Genomic DNA, 27716 nt, shown 5'->3' with positions numbered 1-27716 from the left:
GATTTCATATTAATGGAATCTTCGTACATCGGACTGTCCTTTATTCTATAAAATAATATCATCCAAGTTAATGATGAAACTTATCCCTCATATATATAATAATATTCTTCATATCAGTATTAATTACAAGGAGTAAAATGTTTTTAACTATATCATCTTTTCGATTCCAACCATGATGATAAAAAAAGATTATTAGGCTGTGTCGAATGTTCCTCTAGGGCTTCAAGAAACTATCAGTCAGCCACTCGGAGGGAAAAGGAAGAAGGTGAATTAGGTTTAAGGGAAATAAAACGTTGGGACTGTGCGCTACTACTGAAACAACCATAGAAATATTACTCATCCTCTTCTGCAAAAAGGTGGAATCTATCACCTTAACGGCCCCACACAGTCGGCCTCACGACCATCTGTGAGGAGAAAATATTACTCATCCTAAGAAGGATTCTATGTGGATTCAATGACTCCACTCGGTATATTTAGTACGGTCAAACGGATCAACTTATAATAGGACAGACCAATTCATTAAAAATTTATTATACGACGGAGTAGGGCGTGCAGACCCGTCATCTTGACAGAATAAGAAATCTCCAATCCAATTCAAGACAGATTGCGGAATAGACAAGCCAACTCAAAGACCTACTAAAAAATTAAAACAATATATAAAAGGTTAAAATTTTTACGTTTAGATTGCGGATTAGATGGGTTAAGTCCACGAATCTATCATATATATATAATATTAAAAATTTTAAGTTTGATTGCAAATTAGGTGGGTTAAACCCACAAATCCATTAAAATTTCTACCTTTATTTTAAAATTTTGAAGATTTGTTTTCAACCTACGGGCCAACCTAAGTCCACCGTGGGTTGACTCATATGGGTCGCAAGCTTAGGCGGGCCAATTACTTTGATCCATCTTAAAATGAATTGATAAAATGTCAATCCAATCCATTTAAATTATTTGGTGGGATGGGATGAGCCAATTCAATAGGTCTAATCTCAAATTGACGACTCTAGTATATTGCAAGGGGCAATCATTATTCTGTCGTGGCCAACTGCAGCTTCTCGATTTACCTTCTCATATATGATCGTGGAATCGATCGTGTGGAACCGTTAGATGACAAATTTCACCTTTTGCTGAAGAAGAAGGGGGCAATCATTAAAATTTGAATGGAAATAAAAAAATGAATATTATAACAAAAACTAAAAAAGAATATTTTTTTCTGCAAAAGGTGGAATCCACCATCTTAACGGTCCCGCATGGACCATTTGTGAGGAAGTAAATCAAGAAGCTATAATTGATCAAGAGAAAGGGTATTATTTAGGCTTCATCAAGATTTGAATCCTTACATTCTTTTACAACTCTATACCCAACTCAACTATGCCCCATAGCGTTAAAAAGGAAATTCGATTTCATAAAAAAAAGAAAAAAGAAAAAAGAACGTCTTAATTTGTATCATTTTTCTTTATAACAAAAATAAAAAAAAAATAAAAAGCGTTGTTTTGATTTTTTTTTTTTTCAAATTGAGGAGCTATTATCAAATTGAGGAGCTAGCCGAAGCAACAACCATATCCGACAATCGGCGTTGTGTTTTCCACTTTGGTGCTCCCCTTCTTCTTCCCTGATGGCTTGCGGCGAGCTGTTCTTGTACGTTCCACTTTCCACTCCCCGTTCTTCTTCTTCTTTCACGGAGGGAAGAATCACGATGCTGTCGCAAGCTACGTCTCGCTACTTGGGCTGGTCAAGGATACCGATGCCCAAGTCCAGAGAAGGCCGAACCATGGGGACGAAGTTGGTTTGGCATCATGGCTGCCGGTGCTGGATAACCGCTGCTGCCGAGAAACCCACTACCATCGCCAGTGGCGCGGAGTTTAATGTACATTCCTCTCTGTATTAACTTTTAGAATCGTAGCTTGCTCTATAAAACTTTTGCAGAAAAAGCTTCAACAGCCTGCAGTGTTTATAGTAATGTCTTATTTTTTTTCTTATTATATTCTTAGTCAATATATGAAACTGAATGTTGGACTATGAAGTGAGCACACTAGCAAAAGATAGAGAGTTACATAAATAAGGATATTAAGGTAAATGACAAGGATGGAGAAAGTCAGGGTTGAGCCTATAGAAGGCAAACTTCAAAAGACACATTTAAGATGATATGAATATGTACTTAGAGATCCAATAAATGCTCTAGTTAGGTGATATAAGACCATGACAAATACACACATTAATAGAGAAACAGGAAGATCGAGGAAGATTTGGTTAGTGATAATAAAATTCATTTGAATATAGATATGGATAGAGTAGGGGATTGAGTCCAATGATATAGGAGGATCCATATAGCTGATATGATTTAATGGGATAAAAGCTTGATTGTTGTTATATTATATTCTTGGTCAAATCCATTAGACATTATCATCTCTAGTAGTAGCATTGGCCTTAACTTCCATTACAAACTTCACCTTCAAATAGATGTCTTGATAGCTACGATCCAATCAATAACTCTTTAAGGTTAGCCTAAAATCTCGCTTTGCCATGCTACTAATATGTCTTGGTTTTCATTGTCATTAAATGTCTTAGTTTTTCATTTTTTCTTTTTGTAATTTTTAGTCCACAAATAGTATCTATGTTCCCACTTGAGGGAAGTATTAGATAAAACTATTAGAACCTAGTCTAAGGCATGCCTAATCTTATGCCTAAATTTTAGATAGAATTAGATTATGTTTAATGGCTATAAACGCATGAATTGTGACTCTATTTCATACAACAATTTCATAATACAACATTTGATCTTTCTCAGCTAAGAACTAATATTTAAGCACCTTTTAGTAAATAAACAAGAGATGGCATTGTTAAAACTTCCATGTCGGTTTGTTATGTTGGTTCTCTATATTAAATGTTCATATTGAGAATTACATCTTTGATTTCATACATTCAGGATAACGATTGTACAGATTGTTCAGATTCAGTTTTTCATGTGCAAACTCTTCGAGAATTTCCCATTAAAAAGCTTTATGGAGAAGTTGTTCTGGTGCGATTTGATTCTGGTCTTCTGCTGAATTCAAAGGATTTGGATTGTGTGCCACTAAATAGAGCGCTTTCTACCATTAAATATTTACATAATGCTGGGGCCAAAGTAGTTTTACTAAGTAGTTGGTTTCAGTCCAACGCTTCAGTGCTTCTTTCTGAAGAAGCCTTTGCAGGTTAGTATTAATTACATGAGTCTCTGTGTGTTGGGCTTGACTATGTTTCCTAAAAGGTTTCATTCAATTAACCATAATAGTTACAGTATCCTGGCGATAACATTTAATTTTTCATGTTTTAGGTTGTTGACATGTCAAAATATAGAAACTTGTATACTAATTTTTTTTATCTCGTTAAGTAGTAATCGAAGCTATATCTTTGACTTTTGAAATTTTTCTTGGCATCATTAGCAGATCACTTGTCATCGCTTCTCAAAGTTAAAGTTGTGCCAGCAAATGGTGCTGGTGCTTCAGCTATCACTCAATTGAAGATGAAAGAATCAGGAAAATCAGACATTCTTCTCCTTGATAATCTGACTAACTTCAAAGAAGAAGTTGCAAATTCTGTTAACTTCGCTAAGTCTTTATCATCTTACATCTCTCTCTTTGTCAATGATGCTTTCTCATTATCACATAGGATTCTTGCATCGACTGTTGGTGTTACCCGCTTTTGCTATGCATCAATTGCTGGTTTTACTTCAAGGGGGAACTGGTCCAACTAATGAAGATCAGTGAAACCAAGAGACGGCCATATATTGCAATAGTATTCCCTTCCATCTTCCTATTTGTCACTATTTTCACTAAAGTCTTGTGGATCTATAGATTAGTGCATGTATCCTTTTTCTACAAAGGAGCATTATGACTTTGGTGCTTAGATAATTTAGAATTATTTACAAGATAATATATTTTTGATGATATTTGAACATCTGGGTCTGTCTTAATTCTGCTTGTGAGATGGTGGTATTTATGGAGCTCTAGTAGCAGATGTACATTCCTCAGAATTCTAGTCTATATATATGCCATATTGGAATAGAGGATGTGAAATAATATTTTTTGTATATATATATAAAGTGATTTTTAGTTTTTCCCATACAGATTGAAAATGTTGATGACAATTTTCCGATCACTAAACAATTGCTTATATTTTGGTTAAGATCAGCTTTTGGATCGCACCATTACTTGTTGAAGGATGCTCGTAGAGGAATGTTGGTGAACATGTAACTTCTTTCATAGTCGTGTTCTCAGCATGGTCATAGAGCTACAACTCCTTTGGTAATCATGGTTTTTGAGCTTTACATTTCATTTCTATAACATTGTAATCATCATAAAGGTTGATATTGTAGAAGACTTGCTCTATCACCTTTTGTGAAGGAGTCAATTATGGTAATTATAATAGATTTATCACCAATTGAGAGTGACTCACATTTCATCTCTATAACATTGTAATCATCATAGAGGTAATAAGCTATAGGTGTTGGAATAGGAGTGTTGAGTCTTTGAACCACATTAAACAAATATGTTAATAGTGTTTATATTGTCTTTATTACAATTTTTCTACATGATTAAGTGACTCACATGCAAAGCACCCACACAAGACCTAACGTTTTAATTGTCATTGAGTTTTATAAGAGAATTTGATTTTAGGATTTGGCTATTCAACTCCTCTTTGCCACATCGAACTTTACTTGAGCCTTTTCTGGATCGATCTTCAACCCTACAGTTGATATCAAAACACAAGGCTCTTATCTGAAGGATTAGCATTTTTAAGCAATGGCTTGCATACTTGTCACCACCAACATTTAAAGGAGATTTCAATGAATGGAGAAGAAGAATGGGGACCTATTTTAGAATTGATTTTGACGTAGCTCTTGTCATGTAAGAAGGGGATGAACCTTTAAGAGATCAAGATGAAGATTTGATAGAGATAAGAATATGGACAAAAGAAACAAAAGGATTAGTACATAATGGATGGAAACACTCAAGCTTCTTGATGAATACTCTGCCAAGAGTTGAATAAAATTGGAAAAAATTCAACAACACTAAAGAATTATAGAAGAAGCTAATAGAATTGAATCAGGACACTTTTGATTCAAAGCTTGCAAAGAGTGATTTTGCAAGAATAGAATTCAATACATTCAAGATAAGGGAAGGAGAATTGGCCACAAAAAATGCACTCAAAATTCTATAAGTTGATGACTTAGTGAATATTAGAGAAGAAATAACAAATAGGGTTATGCACTCAATAGATTCCTAAAACTCTACAATGGTTCTCAATTGTGGATGCACATTCGATGTTAACAAATCTTGAGGTGTGCACTCTAGAAGACCTCTTCTTAATACTTGGAGTTGCATGAAGCGGAACATATAGATGCTGAGAAGCAATAGTTGTAAAGCAAAGTAAAGGAGTTTCATTTGTAGCTCAATGGGAATAAAAGAAGAAAATCTCATCATCATCCTCTTCATCATCATATTCATCACCATTATCATCACCATTATCATCATTAGAGAGTATTGAGGAATCTCAAAGCTCGCATGGTGAAGAGAACATTGAAGAAAAATTAGATTAGAGAGATACTCAAGGGCAAGAAGAAGGTGAAGAAGAGGTTTCTTGGATGATTCAATTATGACCAAGAAGGGCACATAAGAGACAATTGCCCCAAATAGTAAAATGTTAAGGAAAAAGGGAAAGGAAAAGAAAAAGTGGAAGAAAAGAAAAAGAAACATGATTCATTAAGGACAACGTGGGATAATACATAAACACCTAAGGAAGAAAAAACAAGAGGAAAAATCACAGAAACAAATACAACCTAGCTCTCGTTGCACTACATGATGGTGTCTTATCAAGTGATGAGTAAGACTCTAGCTCAAGCCAAGGGGAGCATCACACTACAGATGATGAGGTCAACTCTCCACTTATAGATGAATTACTTGATACTATTGTTAGTTTAATTAAATCTTCATGAAAGGCTAAAGGTAAAAAAAAAAACTAAAGAAACTAATTCAAACACTAAAGGATACAATTAGCTCACTCAGACCACCATGTGATGAATCACATGAACATGATAAACATAACTCGAGACTCGAGCTAAGGAACTTGAGGTTGAAAATGAATATTTTGTCACAACTGGTGCACTTGAAGAAATTTAGACATGATAATTAGAAGCTAAAAGGGTAGCTGCAATAAAGTTGGGTTGAGATACAACTCAAAATCTATGAAAAAACTTTATTCCAGACCTAAAAAAATAACAATGGACCCTATTGGAATGAGCTTAGGAAGGCTAAAAATATTCCCAAGACTGGATTTCTGAGAGGTACTTCGTAAATTCCGTTAGGCGTAACCTATGTTAGTGCCTAAGATTGGGTTAGGGGATGCCAACAATTAAGGTATAATGTGTAATTAACCCTTAGCTAGTTGGCACATCAATTAGTCTCTAGTTAAATGATATGCCTTCAATCAAATTGTAATGGTATGGAACTAACAATTAGGGATTTATATATTATTCATAATAAATTGGGTGATCTATGATTTATATCCATGTGTGTATGCCATCCACACTTGCTTGTATGATTTAAATGCCTATATGCATGTAAATATGACAATCTATATGATTAGACATAAGTATGATGTGTCACATTCATACTTCTTATTGGCATGATCACATAGAAAAGATTAAGATAAAACCTTGGTCATCTCAGGCATTAGCTTGATTATGTATTGAGACATATTAGATGACAAGTGAGGTGCTAAGATGATACTTTGGTTTCATAATGTTTATTATGATGCATTTAATTGGACCAAAATTAATGACCAATTATGTGGAAGATTAGTGTACTCAATCATGTACACAGTTTAAAATATTATCATGATTGAAAATTTATAATGAACTAAAAACATTAGATTTGACATGGTAGCATTTTTAAAAATTATAATTTTTGGCACTAAGTATCAAACACATCATAGATTCACTAAAATTTCTATTTCTACATTAAACACACAATTCAATAATATATATGTTGCCAAATTGACAAGAACAGACAATTTATACACAAAAATACATATGATAAATAGTTTGAATGCCTAGCTAATTTCTTCTAGACGATCTTTTTGAACTTCAATCTCCATGAGATGTCCATTTTGTGGGAAAATCAGGTTTGTCTTTTCCAAACCTATATTCCTATCTAATTCTTCCAATCTTTATTCTTAAATTTGATTTTGAAACCACCATTCACTGATTGGATTTAGGCCAATTCAGTATGGATCACCCTCCCACACATCTAGATACTATCCTTATCCTAAAAACTTGAGCTTTTCGATAAGGGATCAGGCCAATTATTTTTGACACATTTCATTGTAGATGAACGTGCATCTTAATTGGTAATTTATGCATTTCTTGCAAAAAATAAAAAGAAAGTTCTAACTTTTTTCTTAAACAAAGATTTGTGGATAAAAAATTGTTGCAGATTGGAGGAAGTAATTTCCAAAGAAAAGCTAAAGCTATACATCATTTAGCATCTATTTGTGATGGTCTTATTTTCATTGGAAAGCTAGCATTTCAAATGATGCATTGCTTTGGACTTCAAATCCCAGCACACTTAGTAGAATATGATGCTGTCGAAGAGGCACTAGAATTGATCAAGCTTACAAAAGTACGAAACATTCCTATATATTTTCAGAAAGATTTTCTGTGTGTCAATGTTGGCAAACCCAAACTGCAGGAGATATTTACTTATGATGAAATCTCAGCTGGTTAGTATCACAAACTTGCATGAAAGTTGTTGTATATCTTGAAGTCCTCTTCCGCATTTCTTTTCTTTTTTTTACTGTATGGATTTATGCTTTCATTTTGGCCTATTACTACCTGGAAACATGAATCTCAACATTTTTATGCACACAATGATTTATCACATAATTAGTTGAGTCAGCTTAAATATTGTACAAAGTGGAATTATTTTTCCTGCTAACACAATGTAATAATATGCACATCATTAATCATAATTTGATGGCTTGTTTTGCATCTTCATTGTACTTCATACTTTTGAGGAGTCATCTTTTTTTAGTTCTGATTTCCTTTTCTATCTCAAACTTTAGCGGTGCATTTATTAAAAATGTATAGTATAAGATGTTATATTACTACGCGTAAATGCAGAAGTTATTTCTTTTAGGTGTGCTGAACATACTTGTGCCCTAGAATTGGCATCTGCTGTCAAGTGATAACCTAAGTGGTATGCATGGTCAAATGAAGTTTACACCTTTCTAGTTCCATAAATTGTTGTGCCATTATGGATCTGAAATGGATAGTCCAATTTCTTTCCCACTGCTTGCAGAAAATCTGCATTTAAGTCCCATGACACTTTATTGGTTCTTTTTTCTTGTTCGTACTCAAGGTCTCACTGTTTTCAAAAAAGCAGATAATGTGGCCACCTACGTACAAAATATGCATATGCAATTTATATAGTCACATGTACACACAAATATGTCTGTGGTGTAGTTCTTTGGATTGCATAGGTTTAGGTGTTGTCATTACATAGTTGGTGCACGTGGATCCCATATTGTTTTAACTTCCAATATACAATTGGCTTGTCCTGTTCAAGCCAACTAATATCTACCAAACACATGCCTAAAAGCTAATGCCCACCTCTTGTAGCAAACAGTACTAATATGTATCCATGTACTAACCTTTGGTCTCATTTCTTAACCTGTTCAAATAATTGATGATTATTCACCATTAATGTTGATGCCATTGAGCTAATTCCTTGCTAAAGAAAGATAATTCATGAGATTAACAATCACATCAATATTTTAATCTTTTTGAACAATCACTTTATGTTTTGTTGATTTAAGTTGTAAACACTTAATTGTACTAGAATTCCGTTTTTTGTATTATGGTGTAGAAATAAACTGTTTTGTTAGATAACTTGAATCGTGTATGTTCTTTCCCACTATTTAAATTATTATTTTAGAATTAAGCAATTAGGTATAGCTTTAGCATATGATATGACGATACAAAATATGTTAAGATGGTACCATGTTTAAAGATAACTGAGAGATTTATTCTATATTTGACAAATTAAAGGGGGGGGGGGGGGGGGGGGGGGGGGGGGGGGGGGGGGGGGGGGGAAAAAAACAAGGGCACTCCTTTTTTTTTTGTTATTTTTCAAAATCATCATATAGGTGCCTCTATTTTAATTATTATCAAATAGGTAGGTGCCTATCAGCTTTCATTTGTTCATTATAAGTTCACTTTTACAAATTTGAAGTAAAATTCATTTAAATTTCTCCCTTTCATCGAAATTAGGTTGATTTTGTCTCGAATTGAAAAAATAACAATTTCAATGGAACTATTTACTTTTTCATAATCAGGATGAACAAGGTTATAATGGATGTAAATAAGGATGCTTTTTTATGATGATTTTATTAATAGGTGGCGTCTTTCTGTAAAAATAAGATTGACTGCTATGTGATCACACACTTTATGAATTGAAGCAACACTTTTCTTTTTCCATTTGTGTTTTGCTATGAAATTATGATTATAAGCATTATAAAATCATATTTTCATGCATATGCCATCTGTGTTTATTTTATTTTTAATTTTTTTAGCTTGATTTGTTTCAGGTTGGGCCCCCATCGATCTAGGACCAGTCTCATTCAAGGAAACTTCCGACATTCTTTCAGCATGTAAGGTAGATGAGTATTTTGTTTCTACTATTATATCATTTTGTCTTTCAAATGATGTTTTGACCTCTATCTAGTTCTTGAAAAAAATCATCGAATTGCCACAATGTAAATTTAATTGTGTAGACTTTTTATTATACATTCCTTATATTTTCAAGTATTAACATTTAAGCTTAAGCTTCTCAAACCAAGTTTCTAAGGCTTATGAAGCCATGCTGTACCAATATTGGCCCCCATCGATCTAGGGTCTAAGTGGGGATCCAGAGATCTGAGTTACATAGGCGGTAGAAATACCTTTTTGTGAAAATGAGGTAATTTTCTGAGATGATACATGACAATATCCTAAAATTGGAGTATTGAGAGTGCTCCTTGGCAAGAATTTGAACTGTGAAACCAAGATGAGCTAACTGAGAATGAGTGTCCGATTGAGTTACATGAGCAATGTGAGATGGGTAACTAGGGAGGGGGAAGATCATGAAGAGAGGACAAATTTGCCACATGTAAGCATTTCAGTCTACCTTGGTCACCTATACAAGCACATCTACCTCGTTGTTGGCCTCCTTGATCCTCATGTAGTCCTTCAGTCAACCACCAAAGTAATCTATTACAGAATTAGAAGATTGTGAAACCATGATCGAGACACGTAACATTTGTGTGCACATCAAATAGAGGAGAAATAGAAGAGCCACTAAGGATTTGAGATTTCATCGACCACAAATCAGGACAAACAATGTGGAGAAATATGATGGCAAGAAGCTTATTGAAGCTGTTTTCCATGTTTCCAACATCTAAGGTGATCAGAAAGTCTCTGAGATCAATAGTGACAACCTAGAATGAGATGATGTGAGTGACCATCTAGATGTCTAATTGACGTAATTGGGATGGATTCCCAATTACATCATAACCTCAAGAGATATCACCAATATAAAGAGTCCTACCTTGTGTCCAAGTCCATAGTGGAGAAGTAGCAAAGGAAGACACTCAAGAGGCACGGATAAATAGACTTTAATAGGAGAGCAAGTAGTTGAGCGTGATTATATTCTTATATCGCTCAAGCAGAGTTAGGAATCTCGACCGCTTGGATAATGTGGTGCTCTAGCTATTCTTGGCCCATGAACCATACTCAAATGATGATCCATGAGACATAGTTTTTCCTATTCAACTTTTCCATGGTAATGGTCTATGGCCCAAAAATGATACGAGTGCTCACAATGAGCGGCATAAAAAAAGTGGAGGAATCTGACATCTAAAGAAAGTTGCTAGTATCGTACGTTGGACAAAATCCTACTTAGGCTGAATAAGCTTGAGGGCTTTCGGCTGGAATGGGCTAAAGTTGGAGCAGTGCTTCAGTTGAGGAGAGGCAGAATGGAGTCCATATAGGCCTTTGGAGGAGGTGGGTTTGATTCAGGCTTTTGCTGGAGGCTAAAATCCAAGGTCTTGGGCAGAGAAGCAGGTCGAAGTCCAGATAGGCCTTCAACAAAGGTGGGCTGGATCCAAGCCTTTAATGGAGGAGAACCATGCTCGTGGGTACAATGGAGAACCTTCTGTGCAGCAGTGGTCGCTGGTGCTTGGCGGCAGGAAACCATGAATGAAGAAGGAAGGTTGTGACAATGTTGAGCACAAGACGAGAAGAATTTGGGCTGGAGCTATTGTGGACTCAAATATTGATGCAAAGGCAGCTTCAGCTCAACAAAGCTTGCTTGAATGATCGAAATTGAGAGGGATGTAATGGAGAGCTCCTCACAGTAAGGTATGAACTATTCTAATGGAGTTAACTATCACCAATTGATGGCTTCATCATGGAGAGAGCCGTGTTGTCTAGACAATATCGTGCAAAAAACGATTAGCAAGCAGAGCGACATCATGTGTAATCCCATACACCAAGTGAAGATGGCCATTATGGGGAGAGATACTCGCACATTGAACTTGTGTTGGAATGGGCTTTGGTCCGATTTTCTCTAGAGATGTGGAATAGGACTCACATGGTGAAGAAATCGCAGGAAACAATGTTGGCAGAAAATAAAGGTGGCTGTGATACATATGGAAGTAGTGGAAGTAGGGAAGCATTCCACACACAACCCTAGGCAGTCCGCTCCTATCTATATTACCTATATAGATATTATTAAGAAATATAGAATATCACAAATTAACCTCAATAGTTTACACATTAACATGTAAGCCTATAACACATTGGACTAATTGACAGCTGTGAGCTAGGTCTAAAATATTGCTCTTGTACCTGTGTTAGTTAGATTGGTATGGGTATTGATGTTGACATTATAGCCAAGAAGGGAAGGGCTCAACGGTACAAATTAGGGTGAGAGTACAAAATTAATGTCACGGGAGTGGAGGCGAAGGAAGACACTTGTAGTGCTAATTCCTTTTTTTTTTTTTTTTACATTCTAGGACTCTGTGAGCATGATGTTATTGATTAAGATCTCACATATGTGCATTGTAAGGTCAACTTGCTGCTTGAAAGCCTTGAGTAGGTGGAGGTCATGAGTGATAGAGGAATCAATCCACCCTCTCTCCTGATCAATTGAGATGATGATGAGAGAGTTGCAATCAAGATCAAGAGGCATTGCCCTTCTAGAGATAGATTCAGTCATCATAACGCTCATGACCTTATTGTGGGAATTTTTTTTATCAAGGTTCACTATTTTGACCTTTTTTAAAAAAATCGATTCCCTCTCTATTTGTGTTGCCATCATGCTAGAGCTAGATCTGGTTGTTTCGAAGCTTTTGTCCTTATAATGCAATTTGATGATTAAGGCACACAGTTCATGTCTTTCTTCTCAGTTCTTCCATAGTTCTTCTGCATGTGTTGCATCGGTTAGATTTCATAACTTAGTGGAAGTGAAATAATTTAGAACATTTGGTAAGTGGTTTTAGAAATGTAGATTTGTGTGGATATTTGTGAAGTTTATACTTTTAGCTTCAAATCAAGAATTTTGACATTGGATTTTACCACCACTTTAGCAAATTTTTGAGACCAAATAGCTTTGAGATATCAAGTGGCACCATATCTTATAATCTTCCACTATAAAATGGAAATTATTAAAAAAAGTTATAGCTAGCTGTTTGAATGACAAGAGATTTGGCATCTGATAAGTAACGTTTGTTTCATAACCTTCTGATAATATTTAATCCACGGTGAAAACCTCATTTCTGTTTAGCTCCTTGTCATTGGTTTATACTGTTTGAACTGGTATTCAAAACACTTTATTGTTGTAAGGATTAGGTTTTGCAGCATGGTTAATTACTTAATTATGTGATGTGGACATTGTCTCTTCGTAGCTTTAATATATTTTTATCAGTTAATCAAATTTACTAAATTTTGTTGTATTTGGCCTACCAATGATTTATCTCTTCATACATGTCATCTTATTCTATAATGCTCATGTCTTACAGAAAGTCCTTTTGATTGGTTCGATAAGTTCTGGTTTTCTAAAAGAAGATACAGCTGGAACAGTTCCAGCTAAGTTGTCCTTGCTACTTGAAAGAATAAGAACAAATGATCATGATGTGATCATTGTCGGGAATGCAGCTTGCAAGGCTTTTGTAGATAAACCAAATTTCGCTAATCAACATTCAATTATTAGAAATGCATCAGTTGTTTGGGAATTTCTGAGAGGAACAAAGCTGCCAGGTGTTGCTGCATTAGATAAAGTAAGACTATAGTATTTATTCCTTTTTATATTTACGTCTATTTCCAGTACTATGAAGTTATTCACAGCAAATTATCTAGAACCTTGAGGTTTCTATTCATATTTGTTCTGTGCATTTAATTTTGCCTTGTGCACTAAAAAAATCCATGTTAGATATTGTTCCATGCTTTGAAATCTTGTATTGTGTTGGGTAGCATAGTCAAAATGTATATATAAAAAAAGGATAATCTGGTGCATAAGCTCCTGCCAATGTAAAGTCCCGGAGAAGGATCAGACCACGTTGGGTCAATTGTACAATCAAAATGTATAGTTCCAATAAATTATTAAAACTCGATATTATTTGATATAGGTAATGTCTTTTGTGTTTTTGTATTGCTGTGTTAATTATCGCATTATATCGACACTTAACACCCTTTGACATGCTACAACAAAGGGAACACAAAATAAATTGAGATAATGTTGTCATTTTTTGTAACTTGTGTCCATTCCAGATGTCAAAACAATACAATTCCAATGGAACACAAAATGCGAACTTAAATATTTAATGATTTTATTATTTTTCCTTTGTCTTCTTTGTCCTTTCACCTCCAGTTTATCACCGGTACTATATGTTAGAACATCGGCATAATATTGAAGTAGTACCATTTCAATCAAAGACTTAATTGCAGACAGACTCAACGGCTCTAGGTTTTGAACCTTGATTTGTTCCTTTTTATTTATGCACAAAAAAAATTGAATACATAATAAACATTTATCCATTTCACGAAGTTAGTTTCTAAATTGGTGATGTGAAGTTGGTTGCTATTCTCATCAATAGGTTGGTTAAGGTCTACTCTTCCCAAAGAATGTATGAATCTGCTAGGATACTATATTTTGGAAGGGTTGAGGTGCTTTGTTACTTTTGAAGGAAATATGAACTCAAAAGCATAGGAAAAACATGCAATTTCATTGAATTGTTTTGATGGGCAATATTCACCGGTAGACATTTCCTTGGGTTGGTAGATACTGCAGATAGGCAGTTTGGATTGTTTGATTAATATGTAGGGGCAATATTGGTTAATTAATTTGCAATTTGGTGTTTGAAACTTGAATGTGGCATATATAAGCTATCCCTTTTCTTTCCTCCCCTTTTGCCACCAGATAATAGAATCAAGGCAGAAAAACAAAATTCTAACTGTTTTCAACTGCGATAGGCCTTTATGCTACTTGATAGTGCCACTTTGTTACAACCATGTACAATCGTTCATTTTTTTTAGTTCTGTGCTTATGACCTATTTGTCTATTTCATTTGTTTGCATAGTAAACATCAGTTAGATTTGTATATGCTGTATGGATGATGGACAACACTTATTCACAAAAATTATCTTTGAAGGTTTTCTAATTTATATCTGTTCTTTATCTCAAGTTTTTGGATGCAGGTGTATCCCTACAATATCAATTGGGATGCCACATTTACAGATCCTACCAAACCTTTACTGGTAGACATTGGCAGTGGTATTTCCCCCTCTTTTTTTTCCTTTTGAGTAACTATACGAAACAGCTTTCTCCATATTTATTTTTTGATCAGTACTTCTTAGAGTAAACATATAACTAAGTTATCTTCATTTTATCCACACTTTTTTGCAGTAAATTTTAGATGGGCCTAGGGAATAACTCAAAATTAATCTCAATTCATGAAAATGAAAAATAACTGTGGAAATTAGAGAATGTAGATCAACTGTATCTCTTCATGAAATAACCATTACATAAAAATATATAAGATTCTGGACATAACTTTAAATATAAAATACTAGTACGAAGTAAATCTGCTACACCAATTACCCAATTAACAGTAATATCTCCAAAATTCCCCCTATAAATTAGACTAGATAATAATGAAATGAAAAACAGTCTATTCACACAGCCAAAACAAAATTTATGTAGTCAAAGAGCACACAGCCAGTGATTCTTTTGACATTGATCAACAAAGGGCTGAAGGTACTCATTGGAGTATGCAAGAGGTGAGATTGCAAGTAAAAGTGGGTAGTGGGTTGTCGTCATGCTTGTGTCTATGTTCTCCTATGCTGAATCATGGTCGTCTGTCCTTGCATTGGATTCAGCAGTCGTATTGAGTAGAGACATTTCTCCCCTCTGTTGGTTCCATTGTTAATGTCGCAGTGGTTTCATCATTCAAGGGTTGACTAGAGGCATGTTCCCATCCTTATTTTCAGCCATATATGATCATCAATATCTTCACTGAAATTGCCTATAGACTCCCATAATGACACGACTTGAAGAAGCTGAGAGTAAAGGAGTCTGCACTATTTCTTCCTTGATTGAGAGTAAGAGGCTACTCCAGAATAGAGAAAAGGAACATAAAAAAACTTCTGCAAACAAGTAGCTAAATCTTTTAATCAGTAATTGGGCCAAAGAAACTACATGTTTTATATTTGCTTCTAGATTCATCTCTCTTCTTCAAGTTAAGGCTAGAGTTAGACTTTCGATCATCAATTTGAGTAAGAGACAATATACCATGGTTTAAAATCTCATATCATGCCGAACAAAATAGTCGAAACGCATCGTTTCGGTAAATCATCGAAACTTGATACCACTTGGTATCAAGGTTTAAAATCTCTAATCGTGTTGTAGTTTTGATCTTTGACCAGAAAGATATTGTTCTAGTAACGTGTCGACGTTCCGATGCATGGCGTCGGTGACAGATTGGAGGTTGAAGGAGATAGGAGATGAAGCAAAGAAAGGAGACATTGTCTGTGCTGAGTAATATTGAGTTCCGATAATTTACTAGAATGATATATTTCAACCGTTTTGCCAGGCATGGTACAAGCTTTAAAATCATACTCGGCACATACAATGTCTTCTTCCTATGCTTCACCTTCTTCCTTCTTTAACTCTAATCCATTTCCAGCACCATACATCGAAATAGCGGCACAATACTGAAATAGTATCATTCCAATCAAAGACTAAAACTTCGCCACTGTTCAAGATTTTGAACCTTGCAATATACCTTGATATTTCTTGTCATGTTAACTAATAAGTCATTCCATCCTAATTGAACAATAAAATAACATTTCAGGAATAAATCTAGCTCTATTGTGATCTGGACTGTCTTGTTTTCAGGCAGGAGAGTAGGTGTAATGCCCAGAAATCTGTGAATAATTTATAACAGGATCCAGAAATATGTTTTCTAGATGATTAAAAGCAGTTGCAGCAGACCCAACAAGAGAATAATGAAGCAAGGAAGCATGCATGTTCTCAAGAAAACATTGGAACAGTGTTTAAGGATGAGAAGAAGGAACCTAGGAACAGATCTGTTAGAAGGTGCTTGGATGTTGAAAGGAATCTGTTAACCTGGCACTGAAACACAGAAGGAAATCTGGAACGATAGCATGGACCTCAATGTTAGAGGTTTCTCACTGGGAAGAAGAGTCGATAACAGACTAGGAGATTTTTCCAGCTGTGGGGATAAGTTTGCTGAGCAGAGAAGATGAACATCCTTGAGGAGTATCTTCCTGCCATCTTTGCTTGAAAACTTAAGAGCCCACTCGAGTAGCAACAGACAATAATCAAACCATGGGGAAATTAACAACTTAATCATGCGGCCTGGAAGAGCTCGATACTGGAACAAAAAAGGGACTTACAAATTTGGATCTGAGCTCTCTCTACTGAATCTGATCTGCATTTGGTATGAAGTACACGAAAGGACCTAGTTGCAGGCATGCTGCTTGCAGAAGAGCAAGGATTCACCTGAGAGGATTCTAGCTGAGCAGTAGGAAAGAAGTTGTCTGGTTGTTGCTTGCATAGAGAGAGCGTTAGTGGCTCTGTGAGAAGAAGAGGCACTAGCGTGGAGCATGAGTGGAGTTGCACAGTCATGAGGATGACATCAATTGCGACTGCCTTTTTTTGTGAGAAGACACTGAGAAGTGAGAGACGAGAGGCTTGGATATCATGTAGAGTTTAGAAAAAGGAAAATATTTATTACATTAGACTTTATATAAAAACCATAAACATGACTAATTCAGTTTAAAAGTAGGCATACAACTATGTATGTGTTAGACTAGGTTATATTTTACATTGTTATCCAGCACCTACTACCCTTACAAGTTACAACAACAAGAATAACAACCAAATCTTATGCCACTAAATGAGGTCAGCTATATGGATTCTCCTACACTATTAGGTTCAACACCTACTTCCATTATGTTCCAATAATAAAATAAAAAAATAAAATTTGCACGCAAGTGAAATAAAGCTTTTGTTAAGGAAACACACAGCCGAGGACCCCTTCAAACTTTAGTTAACCTTTTGGAAATAATTGATGGAGCATGCAAGTGGTAAATACCTTTAACCATGGCCAACAAGCACATAGATAAATGAGAGAGAAGAAAGAGAAAGGATGAAGAGGGATTTTAGAAACTAATTTCTCAGGTGAGCTTCTTCCTGTGACAACATGAAAGAAAAGAATTTAAGAGTCCTAGGAAATATATAGAGAGATAAATCATAGCAACGTGAGAATAGGTATTTTCTCTATTTAGGTCTTCTGCATTTTGGTGGTGTATATGCAACACATAAATATGATAGAATAGGATGAGTCTAGGTGAGAAATCTCTACTTCTCCATGCAGCGCACCTTCAGTACACAATAGATTGAAGGAAGAAGTATATTACTCTATGAGGATTCTAGGGTCGACTGGACACATTACCAGTATGTGAACTGGAGAGTAGGATATAGGATATGTTGAAAGAGGGAAGAACAAATCAAAGGCAGGAACTAAATAAAGGCCCGCTGAGATTTGAGGAAGGTAAAGGAAGACAAATGCTGGCAAACCCCCTTATGACCTGACTTGAAGTATGCGGAAATATATAGAGTAGTAACTAGAAGTCGCTGCTATACATGGAGATGAAGACGAGATTTATAGTGGAAGAAACTTGTTGTGGAAGAAAGAGATCAAATATAAAGGAATCTGAAGTTGCTGTTACAAGAGGAGATGAAGATGAAATTTGTAGAGGAAGAAATCAGCTATAGAAGGAAGGGAAGAAATATTTAGAAGACTATACGGGTAGAAGGGAAAATTCTTCTGCAAGATCAGAGGTTGCTCATGGGAGATGGCTATGATGAGTTGCTACAAATCTAAAAGGTCAGAGTGCTTTTAAAATTAAAGATGAGGGATTAACTTGTCGAATGAGGTTGTTGCTTTGACTAAGTAGCACGAGAGAGAAGCCTTACCCAAAAATTCAAGCCAAGTGGGTCGGTGAAGACAAGGTGTTGGTTGCTAGTTGCTCATGCGTAATAGGTGCAAAGCGCAAGGATGGTGAAGGCAAAGAGCTGATGGAGATGGCTCGTGTGTCATGATACCTACAAAGATTGTGGCTCCTCGTGTGGTACACAATTTTTGCAGGATTACGGAATTGTGGCATGCGTTGGATAGTGCACGTTGACCAGATTGATAGTTTCTTCTAGCATAATCTACAACAGTTTCTCCACTTGCTGCAAACTAAAACTGATCAGGATAGAAAACCAAATGCTTGGGTACTCAATAAATAGCCCTCCAGTTTATCCAAACCAACACTAAACCAGTTCATTAACCCATTCAAATGCAATTGCCTATTATAATATTTGATTATTATAAATACTTACTATTAGGTTAAACTAATATTTTAAAAATTAGAATTGTGTATGAATTAAATTAAGAATAACTAAAGTCTAGATGTAATGATTAAGATCAAGTAAGTTTAAATTAAATTCACATTTAATTTATTTTAAGCAGTTTAAGAAGGAAATTTTTTTTCTATGTATTTGATGAGAAAAAGAATAAGAAATTTCTTTTTTCCATATGTTTAAGGATGAAAGAAATAAAAAAATTAAAAATATGGGAAAGAAGGAGAAAGAATAAAAGAGGGGGGATTAATCATTAAAATATATATAAAATAACAATTTAAAAAAGCATTACAGTTAAAAAAATTAAATTGAAAAAAAAAATCAACCTCGCCCTGCCATGGGGCTCGCACGAGGTTTTTGCGATGGTTGCGGGGCCTCTGTGCGGCTGTGGAGCCTCTCATGAGGCGTGCTGGTGTTGGTGTTGTACCGATTGACTGGTGAAATGAGATGTTGCCTGTGTCGTCTGGTATGACACTAGATTTTAAACCATGATTTTGAAACTAATGGTCATGTTTTGACCAAAATTATTAAATGGCAATTTTCGCATTTAATTTTGAATCTGAATATAAAGATGGTCTCTAGGAGATTGTTAGATTGTAGTATGCTTTTAAAGTGACCAAACAAGTCAAAACTGGTTATGTAGTAATTTTAATAAAAAATAACTACATTGTCATTTTCTACTTAAATGTTAAATTCAGATATATATAGATGTACTTAAAAGGACATTAGACTTCATTCATGCTTTCAAAGTCACCAAATGATACAAAAATGGTTAGGTGGCACTTTTAGCCGAAGTTGCTGCCAAAAAATTTTAAAACTAAATAGATAAATGCACTCTATGGGATTGAAATCCACCCGTGCTTTCAAAGCAACAAAACGACTCACTACTATATGACCATTTTTTTGTTTAAATTATGAATCTCAATATATAAAATTATGTAACCCTTTTGGCTAAAATTGCTACATGACTAAGTTTGAGTCATTTGGTTACTTTGAATGCATGAGTGGATTCCAATTGCCTTCTAAAGTGCATCTATGTATTTAAATTTAAATTTTAAGTAGAAAATGATTATATATTAGTTTTGGCTAAAATTGCTTGTAGATAATTTTTAAGGATGTAATAGTTTTAGAACAAAATCATAACTTAAATTTTAAATCAAAATATGCAGATCTATCTAGCCTTTTTTTGCCAAGACTATTAGATTATCTTCTTTTAGTCGTTTGATCACGTTGAAATCGTGAATGAACTTTTTTAGCCTCGTAGGGTGCATCTATATATTCATATTCATTAAACAAAAGATAATTTTATAAACTAAGTCGTTTTGTTCACTTTGAAAGTGTGAGCAAAGTCAAATGACCTCCTAGAGTACATCTATATAATTAGATCAAATTTTGAGAAAATGGGCATATAGCAATTCAACCAAAAGTGCCATATCATTATTTTTTACTAATGTTATCACGTTTGTTTTATTTATATTCCATTTCTTTTTTAATGAAAATTTAATATGTTCCTAAAGTTATAGTTTTTATATCATTGTGATTTCTATTCCTTTTTTTATTTTTTTGTGATATTTTTTTAATTTATCTTTTTAAATTTTATATTTTTAATATATCTTTTAAAAACTCTACCCATTACAAATAAACTCCGCCATGACTGATCCCCAGCCTGGATAAAAGAGGAGGGTTGTGTTTGGTTGTTAGCCAATATAAAACATAGACAAATATTATATATGAATCTATCAAACTATTGCGAGCAAATAAGTGTGGAAAAGTTCATTTGAATGCATTCATGATAGAATACTTCGGGTGACCGCACTTTTGATGTTTTGGAGAAAAAGGGTGTTCCTTTGGCATTCCAAAAAAAAGGTCACTTATAAAACAAATAATAAATCATAAAATAACTTAGTGGCTATGTAGCTTATTCATGTAACTGTCCAATTTCAGACACTGAAAGCAATGTTGCTCTAAATAGTATTCTACTAACTATGCTTTTATCATTCTGTCACAAAAGAATTGCATTTTGATTCACATTTGGGTTTCAAGGGAATGGTTTATTCATTTTCAAGATGGCTACAAAATACACAGACTTTAATTTTCTCGGGCTTGAGATTAACAAAAAGGTAACCCTCATCCTTTTCATTGTTTAATGCATAGAGATATTTGTTATAGTTTTGCCAACATTGTTCTAAAATCTATACAGCTTGTTCGAAGGTGCTTAGATAATTTTCTTCCATCTGAAATAAAAAACAGGTAAATGCCTTTAATATTCATCATCATATTACTTGTGATATTTACAGGCATGTTAATGTTTTGGTTCTTGAACATATTTTACTTGTTTATTGGTCGTTTTATTACAAACTTGTACTCAAATGTTCCTGAATACAGATTCTTTTTTTTTTCCTGTTTCATTTGATGTGTCTCCCCACGTGTACAAAATGGATTCAGTCATGCAGCTATTTTTTCAAAGTATTTGATTAAATGCCTGCTGCAATCTTTTTATTCAAGGAGTCAAAGAGGACTACAGTTTGATGTAGTATTCTATCAAAAGCATCCTATATAGGGTCAACATAATACCTGTTATATGACTAAACTATTAGCTCTAATACTCTCCCCCTTCCCCTTCAGATTGGAGCATTGATATTGAACAATATGTAACCCATAACACACAACAAAAAGTCTTGCAAACATTTTTAAAAAAACTACAAACCTTGAAAAAGGTGGTGATGACAATGTTATGGGCTATTTGGATCCATTTATAAATATGTAAGATGTAGGTGCTTGTCTATAATTTTTCATATCTTAATAATATCCTTTGCTCAAGCAGTGGATACCATTTGTGCCTTCCTCACCTCATGATCTCCTTAGTCTCAGACGATGCAACTCCTTTCTTGTTCTAGGTGATGTGTGAAATCTCAGACAATGTTAACTCCTTTTGGTTCCAAGCGATGAGAAATTGTGATCTCATTAGTCCCATTCTGCCTCTTTCATCATTGAATCTAATTCCATTTTGGATTCAACCGCTAATCTAGGTGTTCCCCTGCATTGAGGGCTGCAGAAGTTATTGAGTACCCCCATTGGAGAAAAGATTTGGGCTTCCTTTGGCCCTTTGGGTTGGGCCAAATAGAGAAAACAAGGTCACAATAGAAACGTCACAGGAAATCACCCTAGCCTAAGACATGGACCTCAAATTCCAGCTCAATTTCCTGCACTCTTCTCTTGGACCAGATCTGATCTCCAGCCTAGACCAGCAACTCTTCTCGTGAGCTGGTAGCAAATTCCTGCCCAAATTTAGCCGAATCAGTCTTTCAGTTAACTAGCTTGATTTTTGAAATGTTGGATCCTTGAGGAGACCAACCACTTGATCAAGGGGGTCACTCCCTCATCTAGTCATTCATCTTCAGTTGCTGCTTAGTCTAGTTCCTCAATTATTTTTCTAGTGGAGTACTCAGGACTTCCCTATCTCTAAGATGTTAGTGCTTTATCTCAGTTTAGTCATCTTATCTTGGAGGGATTTTTACCTATTATTTATTTACTTGTAAGTTGTGCTCATGGATTTTAGACTTCGGTGTCTTTGGTCACATATCTTCTTTCTCTGCTCTCACTCACCAGCACGTCCTCCCAATATTATAATAACCATCGGGTCTCACTCATCAATTAAAGACATTGGGATCTTTTCTTAACGCCTATGTTATATATTTCTTGTGTTTTATATCCCAAAAAGTCCTCACCAGTGTTATACAATAATATAGTGCCCTTGTGCAAATAAATATTGATCGTGAGCAACTCCTTGCTACCACATTCTCCTGTGTATAAGGCTTATTTAACCCCTCCCCCCATCACCACCACTATAGTTTAATTATTTTAAAACTCATTTCATTATTTTACAAACTTTATTTAAAATACAAGATTATTATTTTACTGTAATGATGTACATCTTTTTATTAGTCTACACAACTAATCTAAATATTTTTCTATCTAGCAATTATCAACTCAATATACAAGTATAGATGTATTTCAATTCTCAATTATAATATTAACAATCGAAACGTTTTCTAAGACAAACTTACCCCATAGAGGAAAGGAAATAAATTCGGCCTTGATTATATAGGAGAGGAGAATTCGCTCAGGATTTTAGAGATCAAGTGAGGAAGGAGATGATATCAGTTTAGGTTGATGGTTAAAAATAATAATAGGGAAAGGTAAACCCCTTATGTATGTAAATAATCTCTAAAAGCCTAGACCAAGTAAACCCAAACATACAAGTAAACTAGACAAAACCTAAATTGTTAACTTTATATATAAATAATCTCTAAAACCCTAGGCCAAGTGAACCCAAGCGTACAACTAAAGTAGACCATATGTAAATTGTTAACTTGATTCCATCATAACTCATCCAAATTGGATCCAAATAAGGCCTAGTTTGAACCTAATTAATTTTAATCGTGAGACACACTTGTTATTAAAAAAGGGATTACATCCTAATTGAATTTATCCCAAAATTAATTTAGTTTACAGCTAGCTTAACACTTAGCTCTAATTTTAGTTCAATTCGAACTCATCTCCTGTTAATTTATTTAAATTAACCCCAAACTCATTTACTATTTTCTAATATGTCTTAAATATAAATTTATTTATTGTTTTGACAATTTAATTTCTTGAAATTTCTCGGACATAATAGTTGATCATAAATTTAATTTAGGTTCATACTAACCTGTATGTGGAGATGAGTCAAACTCAAGTTTGACTGCATTTGCATGTATGAAGACTTGGTGGTTACATATGTTATGTGAAGCAAAAAAAAAAAAAAAGTCATCATGAAGCTTCAAAAGAGTTTTTTTAAGATTGGAATAACTTATTACTATAAGTTAGATAAAATATATATTTTAACCAAAAGTTTCGAAACCTATATTTGTCATATAACTCTGTGCGTAAAAAGCTTTGTGTGTTGTAAGGGTACAAGAAGAAGAAGCAATATTATTATACAGTATTCTCATCTCCTTGTCTCTCTATCCAAGTTTTTATGTGAAGATGCTTCTTAATTTAAGAAGTTTTGAAGAATGAATGTTTCTGAACTCACATGGAATGGTATCCCGTGGTTGTCAAATGTGTAACTTATGTGGCTGCCCCACGAGCATCCACATGGGCTGCCATGTGGACCTTTGTGGGTCACACCGTTGGTTGTGCCACTTCTTGTGTCCATCCTTTTTTGTCCCATGCGATTCACTCTCATGGGTACTTGAGTTTACGTTTGCAAGCACAAATTCAGGGACTTATTCACAAGCTTATATTCAACCTTGCACTCTCATCCAATTGCAACTCAACTTAGACTAAACTGCTGATATGCACAATTTCCTCCGTTACTCAAATAGCTTCATTTTGAACATTTACTAGAGAAATTAGTTTACAATAATCTTCTTGCGGTACAAATTATCCATGTCCCTACTCTATCTCAGTGGTTCTAACAAATCAATTTTCAACATATTGACCTATACTTGATAAATAATATGGGAATACAATACCACACTTTCTTTTGTAAGTCATCAGTTGTTTCTTCTAATTCTGCTACACTGTTTTCCAGATTAAGATACACAATGTCTAATTCTGCTATATTGTCTAGTTCTAGTCTCCTTATAGTTACTATTAAGTTGTCAATATTTGAATTTATTGTTCATTGTTTTGGTAAAATGAGATTGAAATATCCTAACAGGATCTTTGATGAATGCCTTCATATTTATGGTTTATTTCTAACTTCTTTGTTTTTGTGTTCACTAGATATTTTTTATCAACAAATGCAACCTCTACCTTTAGTTCTATTGTTTCTAGTTATCCTGGAGATTTGATGATTGTCACAATACAGGTACATGTTTCCCATTCTCAAGTCTTCCTTCAATTGTTGTTACTATAAATTTTATATCTTGATCTGTTTCGATTCTATCTGGCATTTTTAATTCCTGAACTAATAGCATGTGAAATTTCTGATATTACGGGTCTGTATGATTTGGTATGCAACTAAGAACGATTGGGGCAAGAATCTTGTCACACCCCAAATCACTCTTGAGCGATATAACTTAAGCACAACATATTAAACCTCAAAGAACACCATAGAATTTAAATTAAAATGTATTCCATAGTACATAAATCCACACCAATCTCAATTAATTTATAACATATAGTAAGTATATATCATATTACAACACATCATCTAGTTACATGAATTTTATTGAAACAAAATCTTACATAAAATACACATGGTCTTGTTAATCTTTAGCTCGTCTCGAACTGTGATGTTTGTGTAGCTACATTGATCAGTAAGATTTTCCTTAAGTACAACTGGGTAAGCCTCGAAGAAATATAAGTTACATATGAACAATGAGGACAAATTTGGCATCATCAAATGGACACATTTTTCCGTAAGTTGTTAGAGTGGGGTCATATTGCATTTCCAAGGAAATTGCGATCTCCACTTGCCAAGACATGGCCATGTCTTTAGCTGTCATTGGAGACTTGCGATCTTGATAAAGAATAGTACATGCCTATTAGTTATTAGCGGAGTAAGGCATATTCATGTCATGTAAGAACTACCTTACAAGTACTAACCTATGCTCATTCGTATTAATGTCTTGTAGATAGATCACATACAAGCAAGCGTGCGTAACCATCCATGTGTTTAATGTATCATTGCACGTAATTCTATATCTAAAGAATTGGCTCAAAATTGAAGGGACATGTATAATAGCTCATGACATCCTTCTAATGAGTTCCGTTGTTTTGTATGCTTAATCATGGTTTGAAATTGCCTACCTTATCGAGCAGTGCGGTAAACAAGTTGTTTTTTTATAACAAGTTAAATGGGAATAGAAGAATTATAGGAGGGAAAGGCATATCAATTCATCTCAACACTATTGAAATTAAATATGGAATAAAATTATTATTGAGTCAATTACTAATAGGTATATTCTTATTAAAAGTAGAAAAACTGAAAGAGAATTAAATAGTAATACTCATCTTAATTCATTTCAACATATGCTTTAATACATGTCGTATCAATATGATATTGTATGACAATTTAATTCATTAACTGCAATAATATTGTTTTTGTAAGTAAATAATACAAAAGGTTATTAAAGAATAAAAGTCAACTAAATTCATCTCAGCATGCTTTGATGCCTGTCAAAGCATCTTGAGTATAAGCACAATACGGTGTTGTTTCTGGTTGTTTGAGATGCAACTTTACTATAAAATGATACTTTAAACTTTACCCTCATGTATATAGTTATTTTCTCATCTTTTCTTCTTCATCTCCCTCCACTTTCAATTTGCCACGCATCATACATTGACACTCTAGCATGAATTTTAGTCATCCACCAAAACTTTAGCTTGCAATGAGATTTTAGACAAGTTATTCCATTTTGCTATTTCTTCTTTGGATGTTGGAAGTTTTTTTTTTAGATTAGGTTCGCCAATAAATTATAGAATTGAGAAGATGCTTGATGGAATTAAGGAATGCTTTTTGTGCACATTTAGATGAATTAGATGACAAATTTACTTAAGTCACCGAGGAATTACACTCATGAATCACATGATTTTTTTAGAAAAAAAAAAGTGATAGAAGGCTCTGATGCATAGATTCTTCATCCATCCCAATCTGTATTCGAAATTTGAAAGACACTAATAATCCAAGTTGCATGTTGAAGTTAGACGATAACAACACACGATCCTCAACTATTCCAACCTCTATTTCCTTTGTAGGATTCTTAGCTCTTGCTCTTCAGATATTTACATTGATTTATGGATCTTAACCTCATTGGTATATACCATCTTTTAATAAGCTTGACATAATGTTTTAACTATAACTCAATGAACCTCTATTTGCCTAGTGTCCGGATCCCGACTTCAACAGAGAGAACCATAGATGGAGCATGGTGCAGAGATCACTTGTCGAAGCGATAGTGGATTTGCTTATTACAAACGGAAAGGTACTTATTAGAATATTCAACAATTTTTTCCTAGATTTCTCAAGCAACACTATCATAGCCAAGGTATGTTGCCTTCAAAGGTTTGATTCTAAAGCGCCTCTGAAGTTGCAGGTGTTTCTGGAATCTGATATTGAGGCAGTTGCAATGAGAATGAAAGATCTGTTTATCACGCACGCGAACGGTAAACTTTTGGTGGATGGTCATGGCAAGGGATGGATGGAGGAGAATCCTTTCGGCATTTGGACGGATTGGGAGCAACATGTCATTGAACGTGGAGATCCCATGTATAGAATTATGCTCCGGAAAGTCCCATAATCCTTGCTAATCATTCGATTCATGGTGTCCTTTGGATCAAAGATTGGGTAAATCTTTAAGAATTTTTATTTCTCCCTAACTCTTCGAAGAGCAACTCCAACTCAACTGACTTGGCTCTCTTGTTAACATCATGTTTCTGCCATACACTTTCGACTTGCTTGCTGCCCAGATCAGTGGTATCTATTCAGCCTTTTGACGAAGAATTTTACATCTGAGACGATCTACTTAGTCGTGTTGCTGAGGTATACTCCGTTCCATCGAATGTTGTATTTCTTTCCTATCGATGTATATGGTAAACTACTTCATATGTAATCATCCCATTGGTTTCAAGATTGTAATCTCAATTTTGTAACAATTTGACATTTAGGTGTTGTATGGTGTATAAGATGATTCTTGTTAATGATCAACTTGCAAT

The 27716-nt window shown here is 34.5% G+C and overlaps 1 protein-coding gene across 1 annotated transcript; it reads left to right on the top strand.

Moving 5' to 3' along the window:
- Positions 1-1576: 1576 nt before the first annotated feature.
- On the top strand, positions 1577-27716 carry LOC141843327 (uncharacterized). The gene is given in 13 exon segments (XM_074731399.1): positions 1577-1870; positions 2930-3194; positions 3429-3707; positions 3710-3777; positions 7476-7761; positions 9628-9695; positions 13099-13356; positions 14774-14849; positions 21054-21130; positions 21211-21260; positions 24783-24867; positions 26888-26986; positions 27098-27716. Coding segments are annotated over 13 exon segments (2067 nt in total). The 5' UTR covers positions 1577-1618; the 3' UTR covers positions 27302-27716.

Source organism: Curcuma longa, chromosome 12 (genome assembly GCF_044706935.1).
Source record: "Curcuma longa cultivar G26 ecotype Majalengka, Jawa Barat chromosome 12, ITB_CL_G26_1.1, whole genome shotgun sequence".
Taxonomy (NCBI): domain Eukaryota; kingdom Viridiplantae; phylum Streptophyta; class Magnoliopsida; order Zingiberales; family Zingiberaceae; genus Curcuma; species Curcuma longa.
This window is presented reverse-complemented; position numbering and strand designations above follow the sequence as displayed.